Source organism: Gallus gallus, chromosome 9 (assembly GCF_016699485.2).
Source record: "Gallus gallus isolate bGalGal1 chromosome 9, bGalGal1.mat.broiler.GRCg7b, whole genome shotgun sequence".
Classification (NCBI taxonomy): Eukaryota; Metazoa; Chordata; class Aves; order Galliformes; family Phasianidae; genus Gallus; species Gallus gallus.
Window position 1 is genome coordinate 20869469 of NC_052540.1, and position 22214 is coordinate 20891682.

General features: G+C 37.5%; 1 protein-coding gene across 1 annotated transcript in view; it reads left to right on the forward strand.

Annotated features, from left to right (window-relative positions):
• Window positions 1-1116: 1116 nt before the first annotated feature.
• Window positions 1117-22214, forward strand: part of SI (sucrase-isomaltase) — a 44376-nt gene continuing 23278 nt past the window's right edge. Inside the window, exons 1-21 of the mRNA XM_015291762.4 lie at window positions 1117-1156; window positions 2829-2952; window positions 3986-4059; window positions 7585-7705; window positions 7795-7904; window positions 8569-8717; window positions 10691-10862; window positions 11671-11770; window positions 12459-12571; window positions 13252-13377; window positions 14131-14262; window positions 14427-14546; window positions 15138-15251; window positions 16115-16199; window positions 17309-17426; window positions 17806-17977; window positions 18673-18789; window positions 19474-19628; window positions 20208-20292; window positions 21175-21231; window positions 21864-21988. Coding sequence (XP_015147248.2) covers window positions 2829-2952; window positions 3986-4059; window positions 7585-7705; window positions 7795-7904; window positions 8569-8717; window positions 10691-10862; window positions 11671-11770; window positions 12459-12571; window positions 13252-13377; window positions 14131-14262; window positions 14427-14546; window positions 15138-15251; window positions 16115-16199; window positions 17309-17426; window positions 17806-17977; window positions 18673-18789; window positions 19474-19628; window positions 20208-20292; window positions 21175-21231; window positions 21864-21988 — 2369 coding nt within the window. The 5' untranslated portion in view covers window positions 1117-1156. The remainder of the gene's footprint in view (window positions 1157-2828; window positions 2953-3985; window positions 4060-7584; window positions 7706-7794; window positions 7905-8568; window positions 8718-10690; window positions 10863-11670; window positions 11771-12458; window positions 12572-13251; window positions 13378-14130; window positions 14263-14426; window positions 14547-15137; window positions 15252-16114; window positions 16200-17308; window positions 17427-17805; window positions 17978-18672; window positions 18790-19473; window positions 19629-20207; window positions 20293-21174; window positions 21232-21863; window positions 21989-22214) is intronic.

Genomic DNA, 22214 nt, shown 5'->3' on the forward strand with positions numbered 1-22214 from the left:
TGAAAGAACTCTCAGCCCAACAGCAGATCACTACTTTGCATCCTACCTCTTCAGCCAGGAGAGCTCACGTGATGGTCTCTGTCTGCTGTAAGGTAAAGTGATTGACTCATCTTCACACTTAGAATTCTTATCATATTGCTCTCAACTTCTGATGCAATTTGCTATTTTCCTATAAGGAATTTCAGTGGTCACCTGCTTTATCTAGGGCGGTACCCCTCTTTGTTTGTGGTCATGGCCATTAACTCTGGTGCTCTGCTATTACTGAGCTGTCCTGTTCAAGGAACGGTCATGCTGAGGCTTACAAAGGTTCACAAGTCTGAGCAAGACTTAGGTCAAGTGCAGGAGTTGAGGGCATCCATCACAATTTGTAAACAAATCTATCTCAGCCACCTCCACTTTACTGAAAGATAATTTCTAAGTACTCTTAACAGTATGAACCAAAATGTTTAGTTTGGAAAGTAGAGATTTAATGTCATGATCATATCTGTTGTAAGAAAAAGACAAAACTCAATTAAATATTAAGGCTGCATACTATGATTGAAGATTCTTCCCTGTAAACTCTCTTCTGTGCTTATCTTTCATCTTTCTATTGTACTTTTGACATTTACTGCTACAATCCCATCAAATCTGTTTATATTAATATTAGCATTAGTAATTCGTTGTTCATTACTGAAAATGTGAAATGATCATAAATTTGATTATCTATTAACAATTATTTTAGTAAGTCTTTTTCCTCATTTGAGAACATATGAGTTCATACAGTGATTAAAGCAGAAATGATAGACAAGGAATGTGAAGCATGAAGTGTCTAGTAACAATGATATGGAAAAAGAACAGTAAAGCCATTAAATCATGTAATATGGTCCAACTTATTGGCATTTTATTGCTGCTTTTCTTTCATTTACAGAACCTGCTGAGTTATACAGAACCAAAATATTATTAATTAACCAGCTATTCCTTGACTACAATAACCACAGTAGCTAATTTTAGCTCAGAAAGTTTCTGCAACCTGCCTGCAATTATGTATGTGCCTACCATTGGTAGATTGGTTAGCAAACAATGCAATGAACTGATAACAGCAGAGAATAAAACATTGGTTTTGAGACTGAGCTTTACAACCAGGATCAGCAGATGAAGGAAGCAGAGGGGCTTTAAGGTACGTCATCCCATTTATTCCATCTGTGTTACTGCAGACCTCCTCCTTGCTGCCAACCCCAAGTCACACAGCAGAAGTTGCATCTATGAATTATAAATTAATTCCTTGTTTTAGAAGTCTCAGGTTATGGAGGATACCTTGAGAATGAAAAAGCTGAAATACAATGCTATGGATGTTTGCGGGGTAGTGGGGAGAGTTGGACGAAAAGAATTTTAACATTCTTCTATATTCTTAATATTTTAGTTTTCAGAATAATAAACGTTTCTTGCTAGGGCTCCCAGCTGATGAGTATTCTGACAGTGCTACAGGAAACTCAGAGGAGGAACTGCTGGAATATAATTTCCTCATTGTAGAAACAGGCCTTAAATATGTGCTTTTAAATATACAGTGTAGTGGTAGGTTTTAAATGTATTACTTCCCTTAGGAGGTAACTATAATCATAAAAATAGCTACTAATTTTGATATTAATGGAGAAAATATGAATAGCACTATGTTATTTAAAAAAGATTAGGTAATAATCACTGTAGAATGATAGACAGGTTTGTGTTATAAGGGATCTTAAAGCCCATCCAGTTCCAAACCCTGCCATGGGCAGGGACACCTGCTCAGGCTGCCCAGAGCCCCATCCAGCCTGGTCCTGAGCACACCCACAGCTCTCTGGGCACCAGAGCCAGGGCCTCACTGCCCTCATAATAAAGATTTATTTTTCCTAATATCTAAATAAATTTACCCACTTTTAGCTTAAAGCCATTACCCTTTGCCCTATCACTACATGCCTTTGTAAAAAAATCCCACTCCAGATTTCTTGTAGGCCCTCTTTTAAGTACTGGAAGGCTGCAGTAAGGTGTCCCCAGGCTGAACAAACCCAACTCTCAGCTTGTCTTTGTAGGAGAGGTGCTCCAGCCCTCTGAGCATCTTTGGCCCTCCATACAGGAGGGTACATTTATACTTACTGTTCTGGAGACTGTTGGTGTTTCATTACTGCTTTAATTCTCTATTCATTCTGGTGGCTGGGGGATTTCCAGGAATAGGAGTTGAAGTTGGGGTAATAAAATATATTTGTAGAAATGGTCGGCAACTAAGGAACTCCAAAAGTTTTCCTGAAATATTTTTCTTTTGGGCTGTCACTAAAGCACTTGAGAGTGTTTTCATGTGCTAGTGCAATATGCACACATTGCTGCATTTTCTTAAAAGAAGCTGTTTCTCTGTATTTAATGATGTTTTATAAGGTTAAATATTCTTAACCAAATGTGAAATGCAGTTGCTGCTGCCAATGTATATCGATCTGCATGATGGAGATCAGTTTTAATTAGTTTTACCACTGGTGTGTTGTTCAACATTAATGGTCCTGTGTTGTTCTTTCTGGTGTTTCAGTAAAATGTAAGAAACTTCATAAATAACCTCAGGAGAAAATTCTTATTTGCGTATTTAGAAGTGGTTTAGTGAGAACAAAACACATTTCTCAGTGGTTGACCATGAGTGTAATAATGCAGTAATCTGTGTGAATTATCTGGAATAGGAGATTTATTTTTAATCCTAGGATTAGGGGATATGCTTTAAAACCTAAATAATGTATGAAAAATGAGAACTGAAAACAAATACTGTAACTTATAGAGTTTTCCAAGATATTACTTTTGTTTTCCTCATGCCAATGGTTTTCTTCTTGACCTAGATGGGCAAGAGGAAGTTCAGTGGCCTGGAAATCACTCTCATTGTCCTCTTTTGCCTGGTGGTGGTGGTGGCCATTATCCTCATTGCGCTTTTAGCAACAGGAGTACCTGCAGTCAAAACTACGGGTAAGCACTTCCCATTTCCAGGACCAGAGTTAAAACCCTCAGTGGGGACTGTTCAGCTCTGCTTGCTGAGATGTTCACAAGTCCCACAGCACTCCTGTTGGAACTGCCTGTTGGCATCATTCAAATCAGACTTTTCAAAGAATATGAATGTTCAAGTGGGGGAAAAAGAAGAGTGAGCGTTTCTCTGCTATGTGGTTTTTGTTGTTTTTTTTTTTTTTTTTTTTCAATTCAATGATTTCTTGTTACTTTCAGTGTTACATTTATATAATAGAATCACAGAATGGCCTGGGTTGAAAAGGACCACAGTGATCATCTCGTTTCAACCTCCTGCTATGTGCAGGGTCGCCAACCCCCAGACCAGGCTGCTCAGAGCCACATCCAGCCTGGCCTTGAATGTCTCTAGGGATGGGGCATCCACAACCTCCTTGGGCAGCCTGTTCTAGTGCATCAACACCCTCTGAGCAAAAAACTTCCTCCTAATATCCAACCTAAATCTCCCCTATCTCAGTTTAAAACCATTCGCCCTTGTCCTATCACTATCAAACCACATAAAAGTCATCCCCCCTCCTGTTTATACTCTTAAATGAACTTTAAGGTGTGTTTATCTGATGCTCTAACTCAAGCTCCTTCAGATGAGCAGTATTTCATGGGAAGGAGCGCTCATAAGAGCAGTTACACAGCACTATTCAGATGAAAGAAAGTCCTTCTGATTTTAATTCAGCATAAATTTTTAAAGAAGCAGCGCAGACTGGGTTACAAGACTTACTGAAAACTGAATTACTGTATATCTTCACAATTAAAATAATTTATGTCACCCATTTGTGCAAAAAAATTGAAAGTGAAGCTCTCCTACCTTTATCTGGAACAGCTCTGTGCAGCTTTTCAAAGGTAAGGTACATCGCAGTAGCAATAGTTTAAACTCATGTATTCATGGTTAGAGGATGAAGGTGGTGAGAGTCAGCCGAACCAGTTAATGATAATCCAGATATTAATATATTTTGGAAATAATCCATTTAATTTATTTCCCTAACAGAATTTACACCAGAATGTCCAAACATATTAACAGTGGAGAGAATTGACTGCATCCCCGATCAAACAGCAACAAAGGTCTGAGAACACTATAGCAAAAACAATCAGCAAATATGCTTTTCCACATAAAATCCTATGTTTGATTATGAAAATTTACCTTTTCTCTTACATATTGATGGTTCTCATAACTTATTTGTCTGCAAATGCCTGAGTACTTAGCAGAGAAATATAACTTCTGTACAACCAATTTTAGCCCATTGTCAAAAGGCCAGACTTTTTTTCTAGCCACTGCAGCAGTTTATTAGCAAGGGTTGAAGACCCCTGCCAATATACTCCCCAGCAATTTGGCTTGTCGATACGAGAGAATAAAATTAGGCAAACAAGGAGTGGTTAGAAATACATATTGTTTTTAACAACTTTGTCTAAGCAATTTCTTTTTGTCTGATGGCCAACTGCTAGCATTTACAGCAAAGCATATTTTAGAGATAGCACATTGAGATTCACTTTACTCAAGTGCATGAGATTTTTATAGTGCAATGAATGCTGTCAGTTTCCTCTCTGAACTAATCTCAATCTGAGATAGCGATCTCACCTTCTCTCCTTCTTGATCATTGTCTCTCATCTGAGCAAGCACAGAACATTCTTATGGTGGTTGCTATAGAAAGGTTATTTTTGTTATTTTTCTAATCATCATTAATATTCATTTTAATAATGGATGATTTCATTTTCTGATGGAAGCTGATGGGTGCCTGGCCTCTCTTTTTCTTAGTGGGGTGCATCTTGAGAGAAAAGATGCGTATATTATGATGTGTGATGCTAATGCCATTCACAGATATTTGAAATGATTAACCAACCTTCTCTATCTCTCTGTGAATTCCCAATCTAATTGCAGAAGCGACAGTTGTTAATGATGCTGTCATGCCATGAGTTGTATTATGATATATATAGTTCAATATAGTCTTGCAGGTTAACAGAGTAGTAACGGCTCAACTCACAGTGTGTTTCTCTTCTTTTTGGTTCCTTGCTCCAGGAGCAAGCACACCACGATAGGTGTCATGCAGATCACTTTAATCTTTAATTACTACCTTAAAATTAGCCACCCCACATTAAGCACTGCACTTATCCCGAGTGAAGAAAATAGTTTTGCTCTGGTTGCAACTGCAAGCCATACTGTAAATCTGCTCTTCCATTTTACCCTTCATGTTCAGGAATAATTAAAAACAATCAAAATAAAGTCACCACCACCAAACAAAAAACAACAACAAAATAATAAATAAAATGATGGCTATAGATGCAGGTTTGAACACTGAGGTTCTTGCTCTGGAATTAGAGGTAAAATAAATGATTCACTAAATCTGCTCTTTCCTTAGTGAATTCTGTAGTGGTTTCCAATAGTGGTTTTCAGAATAAAAAGCATCTGGGAGCATGATGCTTTTCCTGAGCTCAGGCAGCAGCTTAGTGTCTCTCTTGATGTCTTTATTTGCTGAAGTATTTTAGGTGAAGTCTGGGCTTGCAGAGGATAGAAGCACGGGAAGCAAAGAGGTATTTATTAACCAATCACAGGGTTGTCAGAGATAAAAATCCTGAGAGAGAGCAGGCTTTTATTAACTAGCCACTGCCATGGAAAGTTGTTTGGTTTTATAAGACAAGAAGAATACACTAGTAAAAACTAAACTACCATGAACAGAGCTAGTGCTGTGCAGGACTGGACCTTTGAAAGCTTGAGGGGAGACTTTATTGTTTGTTGTTTGGTTTGTTGATATTGTTTTTGAAAATATCTTGTTGGCAAAAGTTTGTTTCGATGCTAAGAAGAGAAACATTGCAGTTTGACACATAGCCAAGCAATTCTTTCAGTCCTTGGTACTGAGTTCAGTGTTCAGAAGCTATCTCATTTTGTATCCCACCACATGCTGTTTTCTTGTTTTCAGTATTATTTCTAATGAAACTTTAACACTTTCTTTGACTTTGCCATGTGTTGGTAACTATTACGTCACCTTAATAGATCAGAGGCTGTGACCACCTCCTATCTTTATTTACACTAATTGATAGCTTCTATAACAACCTTGACAATACCTTTGAATGAACTCTGCTCTTTTCAGTGTCAATCATAACCGATCTTGCACTTGTGCACTTACTTCGTCATGCAGCAAGCTCCATGTGCCACAGAAATACAGATCTACAGTTTACAAATCCACTAGGATAAAATCTATCCTAAAGAGCATCACTGCCCTGTAAAGTAATTGGTGAAAATATTCAACAGGCATACATGAGAATTAGCTGGGAAAAAGAAAAGTGTGTTTATGAAGTTAGGAAAAGAGATGCTTGAAGTGTTAGGATAAACTGTTGTTCAAGCTCTTGGGATAGTCACTGGTCTAGGAAGGGATAAGAAGATTGAGGTCGTAACTGTATTGTTGATACATAGTTTACTTGTTGTGCTTGGCTCAATCACTACAGAATAAATGCATGAAAATATCTTGAGCTAATAGCTCTGTGAATTTCCTCTGTGCCTTCCTTTGGCACTTATACTATTTCTGGTCTAGAGCTTTCTCTGCTCAGAGAATGAGGCAGGTGTTTGGCCTGAACTTTCTAGGTTGGGCTCTGTAATCCACACCAGTAGCAGTGGATTTTGACCAATCTTCATCTATACCTGCAGACTGTTTTAAAGAAATATGGCACAAACAACAAAAATATTTCAGTACAAAATGCTTCTGCTAGTGTGCGGGTGGAAGGAGAGGTCTTGGAGATCTACGTGTTGGATTTGGTTGCCCAAGATCACTGAGATCATAGCCTTTTGTCCTCAGTGGTGCTTCTTCTATCACTACTGCCCTTTGTTCCCAAGTAATTAGTTTGATTTTTAACATGTGAAAATGTGTGGACATTTACAGTGATGTGTTACGCAAGTGTTATCTTCAAACATAGAACTTGTGCAGACAACTTGTGAATAAGTTAATTTCTAACAGTAAGGCAAACATATTCCTGTTTATTGGAATATTGAGACGTAGATTCAAGGTTGATGCCTCTACACTGAGTTATATGCTTTGAACAGTAGGTTTAATAGTTTGGGTGGTTTTTGTTAATTTGTTTTTTTAATAGAAAAAATAATTTTATAGAACCTTAGATTCAGATAAACAACCTTAACATTTCTGACACTAGGAAATGACATTGAAATGTAGTTCCCATACATAGTGATAAATGATGCATATGTGATGTTTTCCAGCCAGATGTTTACTAGATGTTAAGCCAACCATAAATGTTATCCAGCCTTCAGTGTGTGAGCGTTGGTTAGTTTCTACTGCATCTGTCACAGCTCAAATGTTTCCTTAATTTTTTAAGGGTTCATTCTTCCTGTGGGTCTTCAGGTTTTAGGAAAAAGTCATTGTCTATGCATCTACTCTGAATCAAGAAAATAAAAAAACCTACCTTGTTTTTTATATTTGAATTGATTAAATAGATTTTCAGTGAACGTGTTTATCTGATAGCAAGTGTTACTATGTTTTCTTGTATTTGGATTAAAAAATACTTCATGTGCATTTCAATTGTTGCAGTGTAGAATGCTTATTGTGTAAAACCAATTGATGTGAGTCTCTCCTGTCCTTTGCTCAGAGCATCTGTGACTTGCGTGGCTGCTGCTGGAGTCCCCAGAGTGATACCAGTGTGCCCTGGTGCTATTTCTCTAAAAACCATGGGTACGAAGTGGATGGGTCAACAAGATCAACTCAAACAGGTAAGTTGGGAGCTGAGGGACCTGGTTTTAATGTACATCCAGATGTCTGATTTGAAACAGTAATGTCTCCATTTGTGTGTTTTCTTTAGGATTTGAGGCCACGTTAAGAAGGCTGTCATCACCTTCTCTCTTTGGAAAAGATATCAACACTGTCCTCCTCACAGGAGAGTATCAGACAGCAAATCGCTTCCGGTTCAAGGTTAATCTTTTTCATCTGTTGTTTTAAGGTTTATGTTCTGTACATGGTTTTAGGCCGGCCATTTCTGTGCAGTGAGTTTAGGAGGGCTCCATTAATTCTTCAGCTGCACCATCATGCCACCCCCTGAAAAGTGATCAGCTTTTCATTTCTTTGTCTCTGGTGTTGCAATGCATGTGGTTAATGAGGGTTTAGCACAGTGGGATTTCCTCATGGAGAAATCACTGATACCTTTAAAAACTCATCCTTTACAGTATCTACTTTCTACAATGAGGGAAAGATTCTAGGGCTGAATGTTTTATTTATTTCCTCTTTATTTATGGCCTGATCATATCTCTTAATCAACTTATCAGACAGCTTTTCTGAAGCATTATGGAAAGTTCAGCAGTCTGTGTAGTGACTGTGGGATATTGATAGTTTCTGGGGTTGAGCAGGGCTTCTTCTATTGGAAGCTTGCCTCCTGTGGTGGGTTTCTCTGGAAACCAGGGAAAAACAAGGTCAAATATAAGTAGGGAAATAGTTGAAAATGAGTGATGAAAATGGAAAGAGAATGATAATGAAAGTGGAAGGAGGAGACTGTGATAGGTACAGGAAGATGCTAAATCAGATCTATGTGTTAATGCTGGAAAATGTTTCAATGTTTTCAAATGTTTTTAAATACGTGCAGATTACTGATCCTACAACACAAAGATTTGAAGTCCCCCATGAGCAAGTGGGCTCTTTCAGTGGACCTGCAGCCTCCAATTTAAACTACAGAGTGGAAGTGAGGTCAAATCCCTTTGGTATTGTGGTGACCAGAGTGAGCGGGAAAGTGCTGTAAGTAACACTGCTGTTTGTTTTTTCTAATGAACACTGATGTCACTGGTTTTCTCTGAAGGCCTGTGTTGGCACACAGAAAATCTGTTGCCATGTGAATAAGGTATACCTAATATGCATGTGTGAGGTACACTCTTGGATATGTTACCTACTTCTAGTCTTTTGACTGATGGATGTTCTGTAGGGACTCTTATGAGGCCTTTCAAAATGCTGCTGTATGAAGAGATGTTGTAAAGGCCTGAGATCTGGCTATCCCTTCTCTTTCCTTTGACACTAGCAAAATCTTTATGGCCACCTTTGTTCAAGGAGTATTTGTTATCTGACGGCCGTCCCAGTGCTTCAAATCACAAATACTCTTTATTCCATCTTTTATCTTAGCTGTTACAATCACGCCTTAGCTCTGAATCACCAAACCCAGGTTGCTCTTTAGACCTATGATAGAGGTGTACTTGTTGAAAATCAGTGATAAGTTGGTCATGTAGTCTTGTACAGTATTTGAAGTATTGTACATTAAATGTTTTCATCCCATTTTTTTTTCCCTAGAAGTAAAGAAACAAACATAGATTTTAACTAGCTGCCTATCTTTGAGAGCCTTTAAAAGGAAGTAAGTGTCAGGATGGACATGCTTATTAAATCAAAGAATGATTACCTGTCAGAGTTCTAGGACAGTTGTATTATCAATGCTTCAAGTTTAATTAAATAGCTATTATTTTCATGCTGTTGTTAGCATTGTTTTTTTTACTTAGAATCCTCTGTAATGATTGATTTGCAATTATAGAGAACACAAAAGATGGACTTATTATTCGGTAGTCCATGACTGATTAAACAGGTGTATGAAGGCAAGAATAAACAATCTAGTTCAATAGATCCATGCTGAAGCAGTGCTCTGGAAGGCTGAGAAGGGAGCTGTATCACTCTCTTTCATATGAATATAATGACTGTTAAATACCACGATCTCCCACAAAAATACAATCTTTGAAAGTTTGTAATTAAAACTATGTAAAGTGAGTAGGTCAATGGATATTACTTTGAAACTGTGCAGAATGTTAAAACATATTGGTGTGGTTTTCTATCTCAAAGTAAGTCATTTTCTCTGCTTTTGGTGAAAGACTGAGTTTCTGCTGATCCTTGTAAGCTCTTGTTTTAATAAAGCTGAAAGTAACCTTCAGAACACGGGATCAGCTTCATTCCAATAGCTTTGTGATTTAAATCTGGTTTAACTCAGAATTACTTTCTCATTTTGATTGTTTCATTTAAAAAAAACAATGACTGATGGAAAGTAAAGCTACTTCTGGGTGGGGCCAGTTTTCATACATTTGCTATGTGGAAGCGTTGAAAGTCTCAGCAATAAAAGAAGGAAATGAATATGATTAAGATCAACATTAATGAACTTAAGCCTTTTGTCTGATTAAAGGACCACTGTCTGGCAGTAGGAATTGCCCTGCTGCTTGCTCACTCTGCCTCAGCACTACTCAGATTTCCTCCCAGTTGCCTGAGTCCCACGTTAGCAAACAAGGAATGAACTTATCTTCAGTCTCTAAATCTCCCCTAATCCTTGTTTAGGAGATGCACAGTTTATAATGAAAGAGATTGGTGAAATGTACAGAATTAAATTAACAGGAGAAACTTCAATAGTGAGGTGGACTTTTACTGTATGGATTCACTATCCAGAGCCAAAGATGCTTAAGTGGGAAGTTTTGCAGGAAGAGGTGCTTGTGAATGTAATCCTGAAAGCAGAAGCCATTTATGTGCAAAGTTTCTATAGCACTGAGAGAGGTGTTACCTATCTCCTAATCTATGCAAGGGCCTCTCTATCTACTGCAGCTGTACACTGTCCTCCTCTGCATCACTCCCTTCAGGTCTCTGGATGGAGACCTGACCCTGCAATCCAGCTTAGCTAAAAGGAGTAGAAACAATCACTGCAACAATTCCTGATGTAATCCTTTTTTCTTTCCTTCTTATTTTTCTTGCAGTTTTGATACTACCATAGGACCACTGCAGTATGCTGACCAGTTTTTACAGCTTTCAATCAAGCTACCTAGCAGCAACATTTATGGTGTGGGAGAGCATGTGCATAAGCAGTACCGACATGATCTCAACTGGAAAACCTGGCCTCTATTCAGCAGGGATGTTGGTCCCTCTGACGTAAGGACCTATTTCTTTTGTGAACAGCTGTTTCTTTAAAAGATAAAACATGTCTGTCAGCAATTATTTGTGTCCATACTCTTTTTCCAAGATGATTTCCAGGGCACCCACATTTTCTGACAATAACAAAAAAGTAACTTAACATTTACACTGAGGATTCTGTAGGTTTAGTTCCAAGTTCTCCTTAACACTGGTGCACGCAGGCACACGGTGTTGTTCTGTCAGTTCCTCCTTGCAGTGATTTGCTGACAACATTATAATTTATGAGCATGCATGGATTAAAGTCAAGTGAGGTACTGATTCAAACAACAGCAGTCATTTTTTGCTTTTTGCTTCTTCCAACTTGACCGTCCTCAGACGGTCCTTTATTGTACCTTGGGGATGTAAACAATCAAATGCTATTCCTATGTTCATTAATATCCTTTGCTTTGACAAGGGGAATATTTGCTAAATCTTGTCAGCACTCAGTTGACCTAATGCTATGAACAAAAAGCCAAACCCAACATGTTTAAAACCCTACCTGTCTAGTACAGTATCAACACATAAGCCATTCTATGATCATGGATATTGTGGAGAAATTACTATTGTGTGAAATCACTTCACACAGTGCATGAGTGAAGGAATGTTTTTTAATGTGGTTTTTAAAAATTATTGTTGTTCCTAGTGTACTTTATTTATAACTAGCTAACAAGCCTTGGTTTGTCAGTGTTACTTCAGTGTAAGAAAGCAACTCTCCATATGATTGAAATATCCCCCAAACACATACTGGTAGATTTTAAAAGCTCTTTCTTTTTCTTTCCCCTTGAAGCAAATGCATAACTTATACGGAGTTCAGACTTTCTTCATGTGTTTGGAAGACAGCAGTGGAGCCTCTTTTGGTGTATTCCTGATGAATAGCAACGCCATGGGTAAGAAAGCTTTCTCTGTAGCTCCATTTATTGCAGCTAAATATCTTTTAAAACCATCTGTGGGATTGAGATCAAAACTGGGGTAATGTAAATGTCCGTTTTTAAATACTGCTGTATATCAAGTCTTAACATTACCTTCAATAATCTGATGGCAGTCGTTGTACGCATTTAGTAGCACTCAGCGTATGCAATGTTAGCAGTGTGGCTCAGAATTAACATGCAGGTTGTGTAAGAAACCCACTGGAAGCCTTGTGCGGTTCTCTGCAGATGTGTAGGACAGCAGTCAAAGTATAAATTTGGAATGAGCATCACTTGAAAGTAAATGCCCTTTGGTCTCTGGGTATAGGCATACCTATACATATGCTATTGTATGCTATTCATTTCTCTTGAGTCTGGAAAGTTGCACTGAAAATTTGAAGAGGAAAGGTTATGTTACTGGATTTGTTCTGATTCTCTTGTCTTTGTTGGATGTAAAGAAATGCAAATATAGACATTTAAAAGAATCATGTCAATACATTTCTCCTTCATTGCAAATTCAAATAACGTTTGTGTGTTCCTTGGATATTTCTGGTCTGTATTGGTTCTTTTTTCTTAAAATAAGTTTTCTACTTTTCAATATCAGTATGACAGAGTTACTTTAGATTTAGCTGGTATTCAGAATTGGTCTCATGCATTCTTTGTCTGGCAGAGTTCGCACTGCAGCCTGCTCCAGCAGTGACCTACAGAACCATTGGCGGCATCCTTGATTTCTATATCTTCTTGGGGAACACTCCAGAGCAAGTAGTGCAAGAGTATTTGCAGGTACCTTTATTTAAAGAGACTACACATTGAGCAGATCCTTAAAAGCACTTGTTTTCTTCTTTTTTTCATTTCTTTTCCTTCTTTATGTGACAGTATGTCTTTGCTATACTATCTAGAGTGAGTCGCTACATGTTTATCTAAGAACAATTGTTAGCATGTCACCAATGTAATGGCTAGCTGGGATTAAGTTGGGATGTAGATGTTTTTATCTGGCCTGCTACAGGCAGCAGCACCTAGAGCACTAGTTTTGCTGAAGATGCACATGCAGAGAGGATGCAAGAGTTCTCAGTCTGTACACCCTGACTGAGTTCTCAGACTGAACATCCTGACATGAGCTAGAGGTGATCTAAGTAGAGTGACTTTTGATTCCTTGCTCTTTTTATATGGACAAACTCTTATTCATATGGCAATGTTATATACTATATTATATATATGCCCATAAATATTATATGCTCATCTGGTAATATTATAGTAAGCAATATTGCTGATATGTCATGATCTTCCAGTTGTAAGCTGTCACAGATATTGTTTGTACTTCTTTTATTTACTATTTATTTATTTGTTATTTTTACTCATCTGATCAGCTTTCAGTGATACCTTAAAGGAAAGAATAGGCGCTGAGCTAACATACACAGCATCCACTATTAGTGCCACTAATGATTTCTGCTCTCAACATGCAGTTTGTGGGACTCCCACTGATGCCTTCCTACTGGAGTCTGGGCTTCCAGCTCAGCCGCTGGAATTATGGCTCTCTGGATGAAGTGAAGGCTGTTGTGGAGAGGAACCGTCTGATTGGACTCCCTTATGTAAGTTCAGGGTTTGAGGAGGGCAACAACCACATCAAGGCAGAATCCTGTGGGAGAAACCACCCAAATATCATGACTGTGATGTTACAAACCTCACTCATTTCACATCAGTTTAAATTAGTGAATTTCTAATAAATTATTGTGCATAGCCTTCTGGTGTAAGAAGATTTTGTACCTTTTAATGCAGTGCCATTATCAGAATGGGATACTGGGGGAGGCTTAATTACAAGTTTTACTTGCCCAATTTATTGTAATATTTTTTCAGTTATACTTTCCAACTATATTGATTTATTTTGTAGTGTTACCTAGTCCACTCAAATATTTTTTCAGTGTCACGTAGAAATTATGGAACCACAGATTATTCTTAACTGACAAGCAAAGGTAAATTACACATAAATTTTAAATACACTTCAGATTGCTTTAGAAGGATGGCTTAAAAAGTATGAATATACTCTGATTTTATACTAAGAGTTGAGGAAGGAATGTCTGTATTTAAATGGGCATTCTTAGAAGTTGGGCAACTACTAAGAAACAAACACATGTCTAGGGTCTAATAAAAAGAATGCCAGTACACACATTCGTTTGGATTCTGCTAATGTGAAATGTTCCTTTTAGGTACAGAAGATATTTCAGTATAATTCATTTAGATAGTAAGCTCAAACAGGAACTGTCCTAAGAAATTGCACTAGATAAAATATACAAAATCTTTACATATGACTTGTCATGTTTAAGCTGAAATCTCTTGTCTTTCAGGATGTTCAGATCACTGACATTGATTACATGGAAGGAAAGAAAGATTTCACATACGACAAAGTGCTGTTTAGTGATCTTCCTAATTTTGCAACTTATATGCATAACAGTGGACAAAAATATGTTATCATATTGGTAAGTAATTCTTTTTGCCTTGTAAATACTATCATTATAACTTTTCATAATTCTTAAGCATTTTTTATATAAATGTTACACTTCCTGCCTAACATTCCAGTAGTCTGTAAAAACTGATGGCATGTTTCCTAATTTCTAACTTTTTTTTTTGGAACTTTTTTTAGGATCCTGCTATTAGCACACAACCTCTAGTTGATGGTAGTCAATATGGCAGCTACGTCAGGGGGGAGAATAGGAAAGTCTGGGTCAACGAATCAGATGGAGTAACAACATTAGTTGGAGAGGTAAACGCATTTCTATAAAGTTTAAATGTGGTTGATTTGGTTCAATTTATTTGGGGGGCTCATTTTAAACTCTCGTTTTCTAACTCGCTTCTTCCAGTACTAGACAGTGAGAACTAAGATTATAAGGTCCCATTTAGCACGTGATACATTTCAATCTTTGTTGTTTTTTGAATTTTTTACAGTGTATGTTTCTATTTTTGGTAAAATCCTGTTTGATATTAATGTAAGTTGTATGGAAAAGTAAATGTAGATGTTTCATATAGTAGATGAGAAAGAATACCTTCATCCTTTCTCAACTATAGAAAGCTGATGCAAGAAAAATGATATTTTACTATGCCACCATTGCTTTTGATGATTCTTAAATATTCTGATAAATGTGAATTTTTGAACGAAATTATGAACTTCACTGAAAGTAAATCTGGGATCTGGACACAGTAGTGTCAGTATGGGCCAGTAGTGCAACTTGGTAGTCAAGAGGGCAATGGACTTGATTCAAATCATTATTTAGGGGTGGGAACTCATATTATACATTCACATCTTATTCCAATGCAATTAGTAGTATATTCTATTATTTTCCTTTGAATGCTCTAGGTGTGGCCAGGGGAAGCCGTGTTCCCAGACTTCACCAACCCAGAGTGCACCAGTTGGTGGGTGGAAGAATGCAGACTGTTTTATAACACAGTGCCATACGATGGGATCTGGATTGTAAGTGATTCAGGAAAAAAAATGACAAGGATAGATGTTTATTAAATTCAATTAACATTGCATTTGACAGGGATGTTTACTATTATTAGTAACTTGAAATCAGTGCAGGATGTGCATGTCTTTTGCTGTTGGATTTACAATTCAAATTCGGATTTCAATTTTAAATTTGAATTGGAATCACTTATTGTGGCATTTAAATGCTCAGTGTGCTGTTTGCTGCATGATCAGTGGTGGTCTGAAATGCTTCAGTGGATAAACCATTGATAAAGACAAATGCTTTCACACTCCTGGACTCAGAACAGCAGTATTTGGAAACCTGTATACATTGACAGAAAACGTGTCTTAAACATGTCCAGAACACAGGGTATAATGCATCACATCTATAAATCTATGCTTCAGGTATCTCGTGGATTTTCAAGTTAGCACATCAGCAATCATTGTCCCAGATTAGGATCTGAAAAAATTAAACTAGGCAGAAGCCACAGCGCATCTTGCTGGTTCCATGTTTCTCTTCAAACACAAGCTCCCTACTCAGAGTGTTCTCTTGATATGTGTGGAGCCAATCATGGGTAAGGACAGTATACGTACACAAGCACCTCCTGCAGCTTCAGTCTCTGAAGGGATAAGGTGTAACTCTTAATGTGATGCTCACCTGCATAGTGAAGTCTGTCCAAAATAGAGGCATGTATTAATACAGGAATGAACCTGGTCTGTGCCCAAGTGGTATCATTCATACCTAAAAATATGGTACTAGCTTTAAGTAAATACTCCTTGAAGGGTAATAATGAGATTGAGTTAGGAACATGTACTTGAGGAAACTTTATTATAATCTACATCTCACTGTCTGTATTTTGCCTTTTCAGGATATGAACGAAGTGTCCAACTTTGTTCAAGGTTCAAGTAAAGGCTGCGAGCAGAATGACTTAAACTATCCTCCATTCACTCCCAGTAAGTCCACCTTCTTTAACCATAGAACAAATTATCAGAAAGCACGTTAATTATTGTACCATTGTCTACATGGTTGTAAAGTGAATTACCTGTAGTTCTCATGGATGAGATCTGAATATTAAGTACTGACTTTAAGAAACCTTTGCCATCATGTTGTCCAGAAATGATTCAGAAATGAGTCTATAGATGTACAGTGCTTCCTTGCATGGGTGAACAATTGCTTGCAGAAGAAATCCAGCTGGCCTGCAGTTGAAAGGCAGTCACTTACAGCCAGTACTTAGTGTGTCGTTTTAACATCAAATTTGGAAGTAAAATTGTTATTTCCTCTGATCTCAAACACAGATGAAGTTTTCAAATTAAATGAAAAAAAAGTTTCCATCCAGTTCTACATCTGAGAGGGAAAACTAGGATAGGACTACGTGTTGTATGCCTGAAAGGTACAACTTAAAACAATGAATTAGTCTGGGGGACTTTCTCAGCATTAACAGGCCACTAAGCAGCTCCACTGAGGAAATAAGGCTCAGTGGAGACCTTACATGCTTAGTCTGCAACTTTACAGTAAATCAAGTAACCAACATAAAGGAGATTCTTCTTACACCATCTTATGCTTCCAAGGTTATGATTGTTCTTGTGATAAAGCATTTGTGCGAAGGTTTAATAAGAGTTACCAGAAAGCATTGGAACTGAATGGAGTCTGTGATTGCCACTTAATCACACCTAGGCAAGGATAGAGTATTTGAGTTAACCGTTTTATGTTATGCACTGAAGAAACTGACACACATTATCCATCAGTTTACTAAATTCCACTGCCTTAACAAAGCTGCATTTATAGCACTGTTAGCAGTAATGAATGGATTCTTTTGATATTTGTGTGCTGATTGTCATGAAATATCCAGAGCTCAAGAGCAGAAAATAGCACAGATGGAGCAGAGATGAATAAAACTAGCAGCCAAGGGAAGCATTTCATTCTTGTAGTAGTGACAGTGGCCTTAATGTAAGCATTGAAGAGGGAAAAGGGCTTGAATGTCAAGAGTGTACAATAAAAAAGATTGGAAGTATTCAGAATCAAAATGCACTTGAAAACTAATGTCTGTGTTTCTTTATTGAAGATATTGTCGATAAACTCATGTTCTCCAAGACACTTTGTATGGATGCAGTGCAGAAATGGGGCAAGCACTACGATGTCCACAGTCTTTATGGATATTCCATGGCCATAGCAACAAGACAGTAAGGAACTTATCCTAATATCTTTACAGAAAGTTTTCAGAAGAGTACATGGTCTGCATTTTTTAAAAAACAACCAAGAGCTTTCACTTCTAAACAAACCTATTTTCTGGACAATGTTATATTGTATTTAAGCTAATGTAGCAAACACAAAATCTACTAAGTTCTATGTCAGACACTGTCAATCAGAGATTTATAGAAAGGTTGTTTAATGTAAATGTCTTGAACTTCTCTAAAAGACACCTATTTAACTGTAAAGGAGCCCAGATTGTGGGGATAATCAATTGTTGAAAATGAGACAGTATAAGTGCCTTATATAGAGCTACTGATGTCTGAGTGGTCATTTTTCTGTTGCATAGTTCCAGTCTTGTTTCATTTTCAGAGCCATCGAAACAGTGCTTCCAGGAAAAAGAAGCTACCTTATTTCAAGGTCTACTTTTATTGGATCAGGAAAGCACACAGGACACTGGCTGGGAGATAATGCAGCAACATGGGAACAGCTAAGATGGTCAATACCTGGGATGCTGGAATTCAACATCTTTGGATTTCCTTATGTATGCAATATTAGTTTTTTAACCTCCATTCAGAACAAGCAGACAAACACTGCTTTTTTACCTCTGATAATGTGTTACCTAATCAAACGCTGTCTATACAACCATCTTATCTTTTCACTTCTAAGTTAATTCCCTTTGGTGATCGGTTTTAACATTTCTTCCAATGACTGATTTGTTTGTAATTAGAAAATTTGTTTTGATTTCTATTAGTGTATGTTTATGGTGGGACCCATGGGCAACAGACGTTGTCTTATTTATGTCAAACCTCTAGTACTGTTTTATTCGCTAGCAATGGATGTGAAATACTTTGGGGTTTTCCTATTCATTTTCACAACAAATAGAAAAATCCATTTGTAAACGAAATGACCAGATTCCTCTTAAATATTTATATTTGTATGAGTTTGAGCTGTTTTCCTAGTGCTGGGCTATTAGCACCAAAAAGGAAGGTATAAGTTGGGAAGAAAAAGGATGATAGGCAGCCTTAGGAAGCAGTTGGTTTCTTTTTTTTTTTCTTTTCTTTTTTTTTTTTTGTATAGCATCTAGTTGAAAGAAGAAAAGTAGAAATGTGCTGAATGACTTAGCCACCCTGGCGAGAAATGAAAGATGAATTGATACATCCCTTGAAGTTTAGATTTTGTGTAGAGATTAGAGGTGCAGTAAGCTGTCTGTCCAACACATTCTGCTTTTATTTAAAGATTGGAGCAGATATCTGTGGCTTCGTTTTTGACACGACAGAAGAACTTTGCAGACGATGGATGCAAGTAGGAGCATTTTATCCATTTTCCCGGAATCACAATGCTGAAGGGTACATAGTAAGTTGCTCCTTCTTTTACAAACTGTTTTGGTTTCTGGTACCACATTTCCTTTTATAGTAACACTAATAAACATTGCTATCACTAACAATTAGATAGCTGACCAGTTTGAATATGGAAGAACCTTGGGATCTCCTTATGAAAACTTGCATCCAAGAGATCCAGCTCTCAGGGGTTTGGTGTTTTCACATTGATAGCTAATCTGCACAAGACTGCTCGCTAGCTTCCTCTCCTCAAAAAAAAAAAAAAAAAAAAGAGGAAGTATGATAGCAAAAATGCTCATGGATTGATATAAGAACAGTTTAATGAAATGAAAAGAGAGAGGGAAAAAAAATTAAACAAAAAAAAACATGTAGGAACAAAGAGAGAAAACTCTAAACATTGGTCTCTACGTCAGCAAGTGATGTTCGGCCACATCTTGAGAAGGAGAGCATCAACGCTTGTAGTTGTTTGAAAAAGGCAGATGCTTTCACAAGAAAAGTCCCACTGTTCCTTCCACTTCATCATCTTTTCTTGTTTAGTGTGGCGCCATATAACATGGAATATCCCTTTGGTCTGTTTAGATCAGCTGCCCTAGTGATGTTCCCCCTCCATCCACACCCAGCTCTGAGCCAACAGTCAGTTTTCACAATTGAAAGGGTATTTCCTGCACCATGAAAATAATCTTCTAATATTAATTTTCAGCATCAGGATCCAGCTGTGTTTGGAGCTGATTCAGTTTTGGTGCAGACCTCCAAGCACTACCTGAGCATTCGGTACACCTTGCTGCCCTACTTGTACACGCTGTTTTATAGAGCTCATACTCGAGGGGACACAGTTGTACGTCCAGTTTTGCATGAGTAAGTGTACCAGATGGCCTTTGTGATAACCTTATTAGGAATAAATAATACAGGTTGAATGTAGTTACGGACTATCTAAATAGGTATATAATTTCTGAAAATGCATATTGGAGTATATGTAGAGACAACATCAGAATTCATGAAATACGATTTTGATGTAATGAGAAGAGTAATCAGAAACCATCTGTAATTTCTGTATATATGCATGCATTATTGCCAGTCACTCTGAAGAGCTGCTATGAAGTGGTGTTGCCAGCTAATCAAATTACACCATGCCATGATGTGTATATTAAAATATACATTTCTTTGCTTCCTTATTCTTGAAAACAAGTATGCTGAGAATGCATGCATATGTGCATGCATGTGAATACACACACTTTCATGTATGCATAATCAGTACTAACCTAATCAGACCTTACCTTCTGACCTTAGGATGGCCTCAGATTTAAAAAATAATTATTAAAAATTTTGCATGACACTTTTCAGTCACAATTCTAGGCAATCAGTTCTTGGAAATACTAGGATTAATGATGATGGTATAGCTCTTCAAAGCCAGTTACTACTTCGTCCTTTCTCCAGGTTCTACTCTGATGAAGGGACGTGGGCAGTTGATAGGCAGTTCCTGTGGGGTCCTGGGCTACTTATTTCTGCTGTAATGGATCAGGTAGGTTTGTCTATTTTCATGTCTGTCTGAAAAAGACTTACTGGGGAACAGAGACACCTCAAGTCACCAGTTCCAGCTCTTTTCTCTACAGGTGGAAAACTGCAGAATAAAATCCCCAAATTCGCTATTGATATCTCTCCTTTATTCTTCTGGTTAGATAGTACCTTTCAGTTTTTCTTATTCATGTGGCAATTTTGTTATTAAGTTTGAAGGTTATAGCACTGAAGGCTACAGCACCTTTACTATGTATCTATTTCCTTCTGAAATAACATTCCCTCTCCCTTTTAATATTGAAAAATCTGAACCACAAAAACAGGCTCACGCATTTCCTGGAGGATCCCTGCAAATTTACTCCTGTCCTATTCTAGTCTGAACTCTTCTGTCTTGAGCAGGTGGTAAGCAAAATCATTTGGCAAAGAGAATGCAGATGATCTTGTCTGCTAGCATTAGCACAGTTCTTTCTCCAAGGGAAGTACGGTTTTTGCTAGATTTTGTTAGATTATACTTATTTTTCATTGATACATAACACTGGTGACCAATGACCTCTCTTTGGACTCCTTAAAAGACTAGTTTTATTTTTATTTTTTATCCCACTCTTCACCTATTACTTTCAGTGAGAGAGCCCGCAACATGTTTTGGTCACTGTCAATATGAAAAGTATTGCACTTAGTGCTATTAAATACAACTCCTATTTTCCAGACCTCAACAGAACCAAACCTATCTGATCTGATGTTCTGATTCAGCTAGTCCTTGTATCATCTCAGAATGTCATCCAGAATCAAATTCTCTCACGCTATTTAGCTTGTCTATGACATAACAAGCAAATGTTGTTTATTAATTGCCTTGCTTTCAAACATATTTCTTTCTTTGTTCTCCTTTCAGGGTGTGGATATAATTGATGCATATATTCCTGATGCAGTATGGTATGAGTATGAAACAGTAAGTAAATGCATAGGCTACTAGAGGGTATTTTTCTAATGGTCTTTGTGATGGAGGAAAAAGAAAAAAAAGATTGTCAGCCATACTTCAGTGGCAGAGACCTAAAGCAAAGCCTACAAGATAGAAACAGTGAGACATGGGAGTGGAAGTGGTAGGGTAAATTCATGAATCAAAGCCTCAAGAAAAGGAGATGGAGATGTGAAATATAGTGCGTGCGATGGGAAGATGGATTGAATCGAAACTTAAGCAAAGCTCACATGTGAAGAAAAGCAAAAGTGCACGAGCATGTGCAATTAACTTTTACTAGTCTTGTTTCTGCAAAGAAGTTTCCCAATATTGTAATGATCTTTTGATGGATGTGAAAAGACATTGCTCATATTTAGTGTCCCAACAGGACTTGCTGTCTATATTTGACTGAGCAAAACACAACACTGAAATTTGTTGATTTATAACATTATGGCATATTAATACATTGATGTGTTATTTTTTGTGCCCATTGGCACACAGATCTTTTTCTAGTTTAAGCATCTCCTCTAAAAGAATGGTTTGAGAAGAATGTTGTCTTAAATTCCAAATTACACAGCAGTGAGTAACGCAACAAACCCGTTCTCTTTTACGTGGCTGTCAATCAGGGGGCAAGAATCTCAGAGAGAAAACAATGGACCAGGATGTACCTGCCAGCTGACAAACTGGGGCTCCACTTGAGAGGAGGCTATATTTATCCTATTCAACAGCCAGCCACTACAACAGTTGAAAGGTATGCTTCCGAACCAAATGCTTTTATGACTAGGTTAGTGTAAATTCAAGAATGGGCTTAGGACTGTCAGGTTGCAAATAAGTAGTAGCCCATCAAATTTAATGCTTTTGTTTTGAGACTTGGGAATAACTGTAAACCACAACTCCCTTCTGCTTCTATTTACATTAAGTATGTAGAGATTAATTAAAGGTTTATTTGCATAGCATTTTGTCAGTTTGCCATGTAT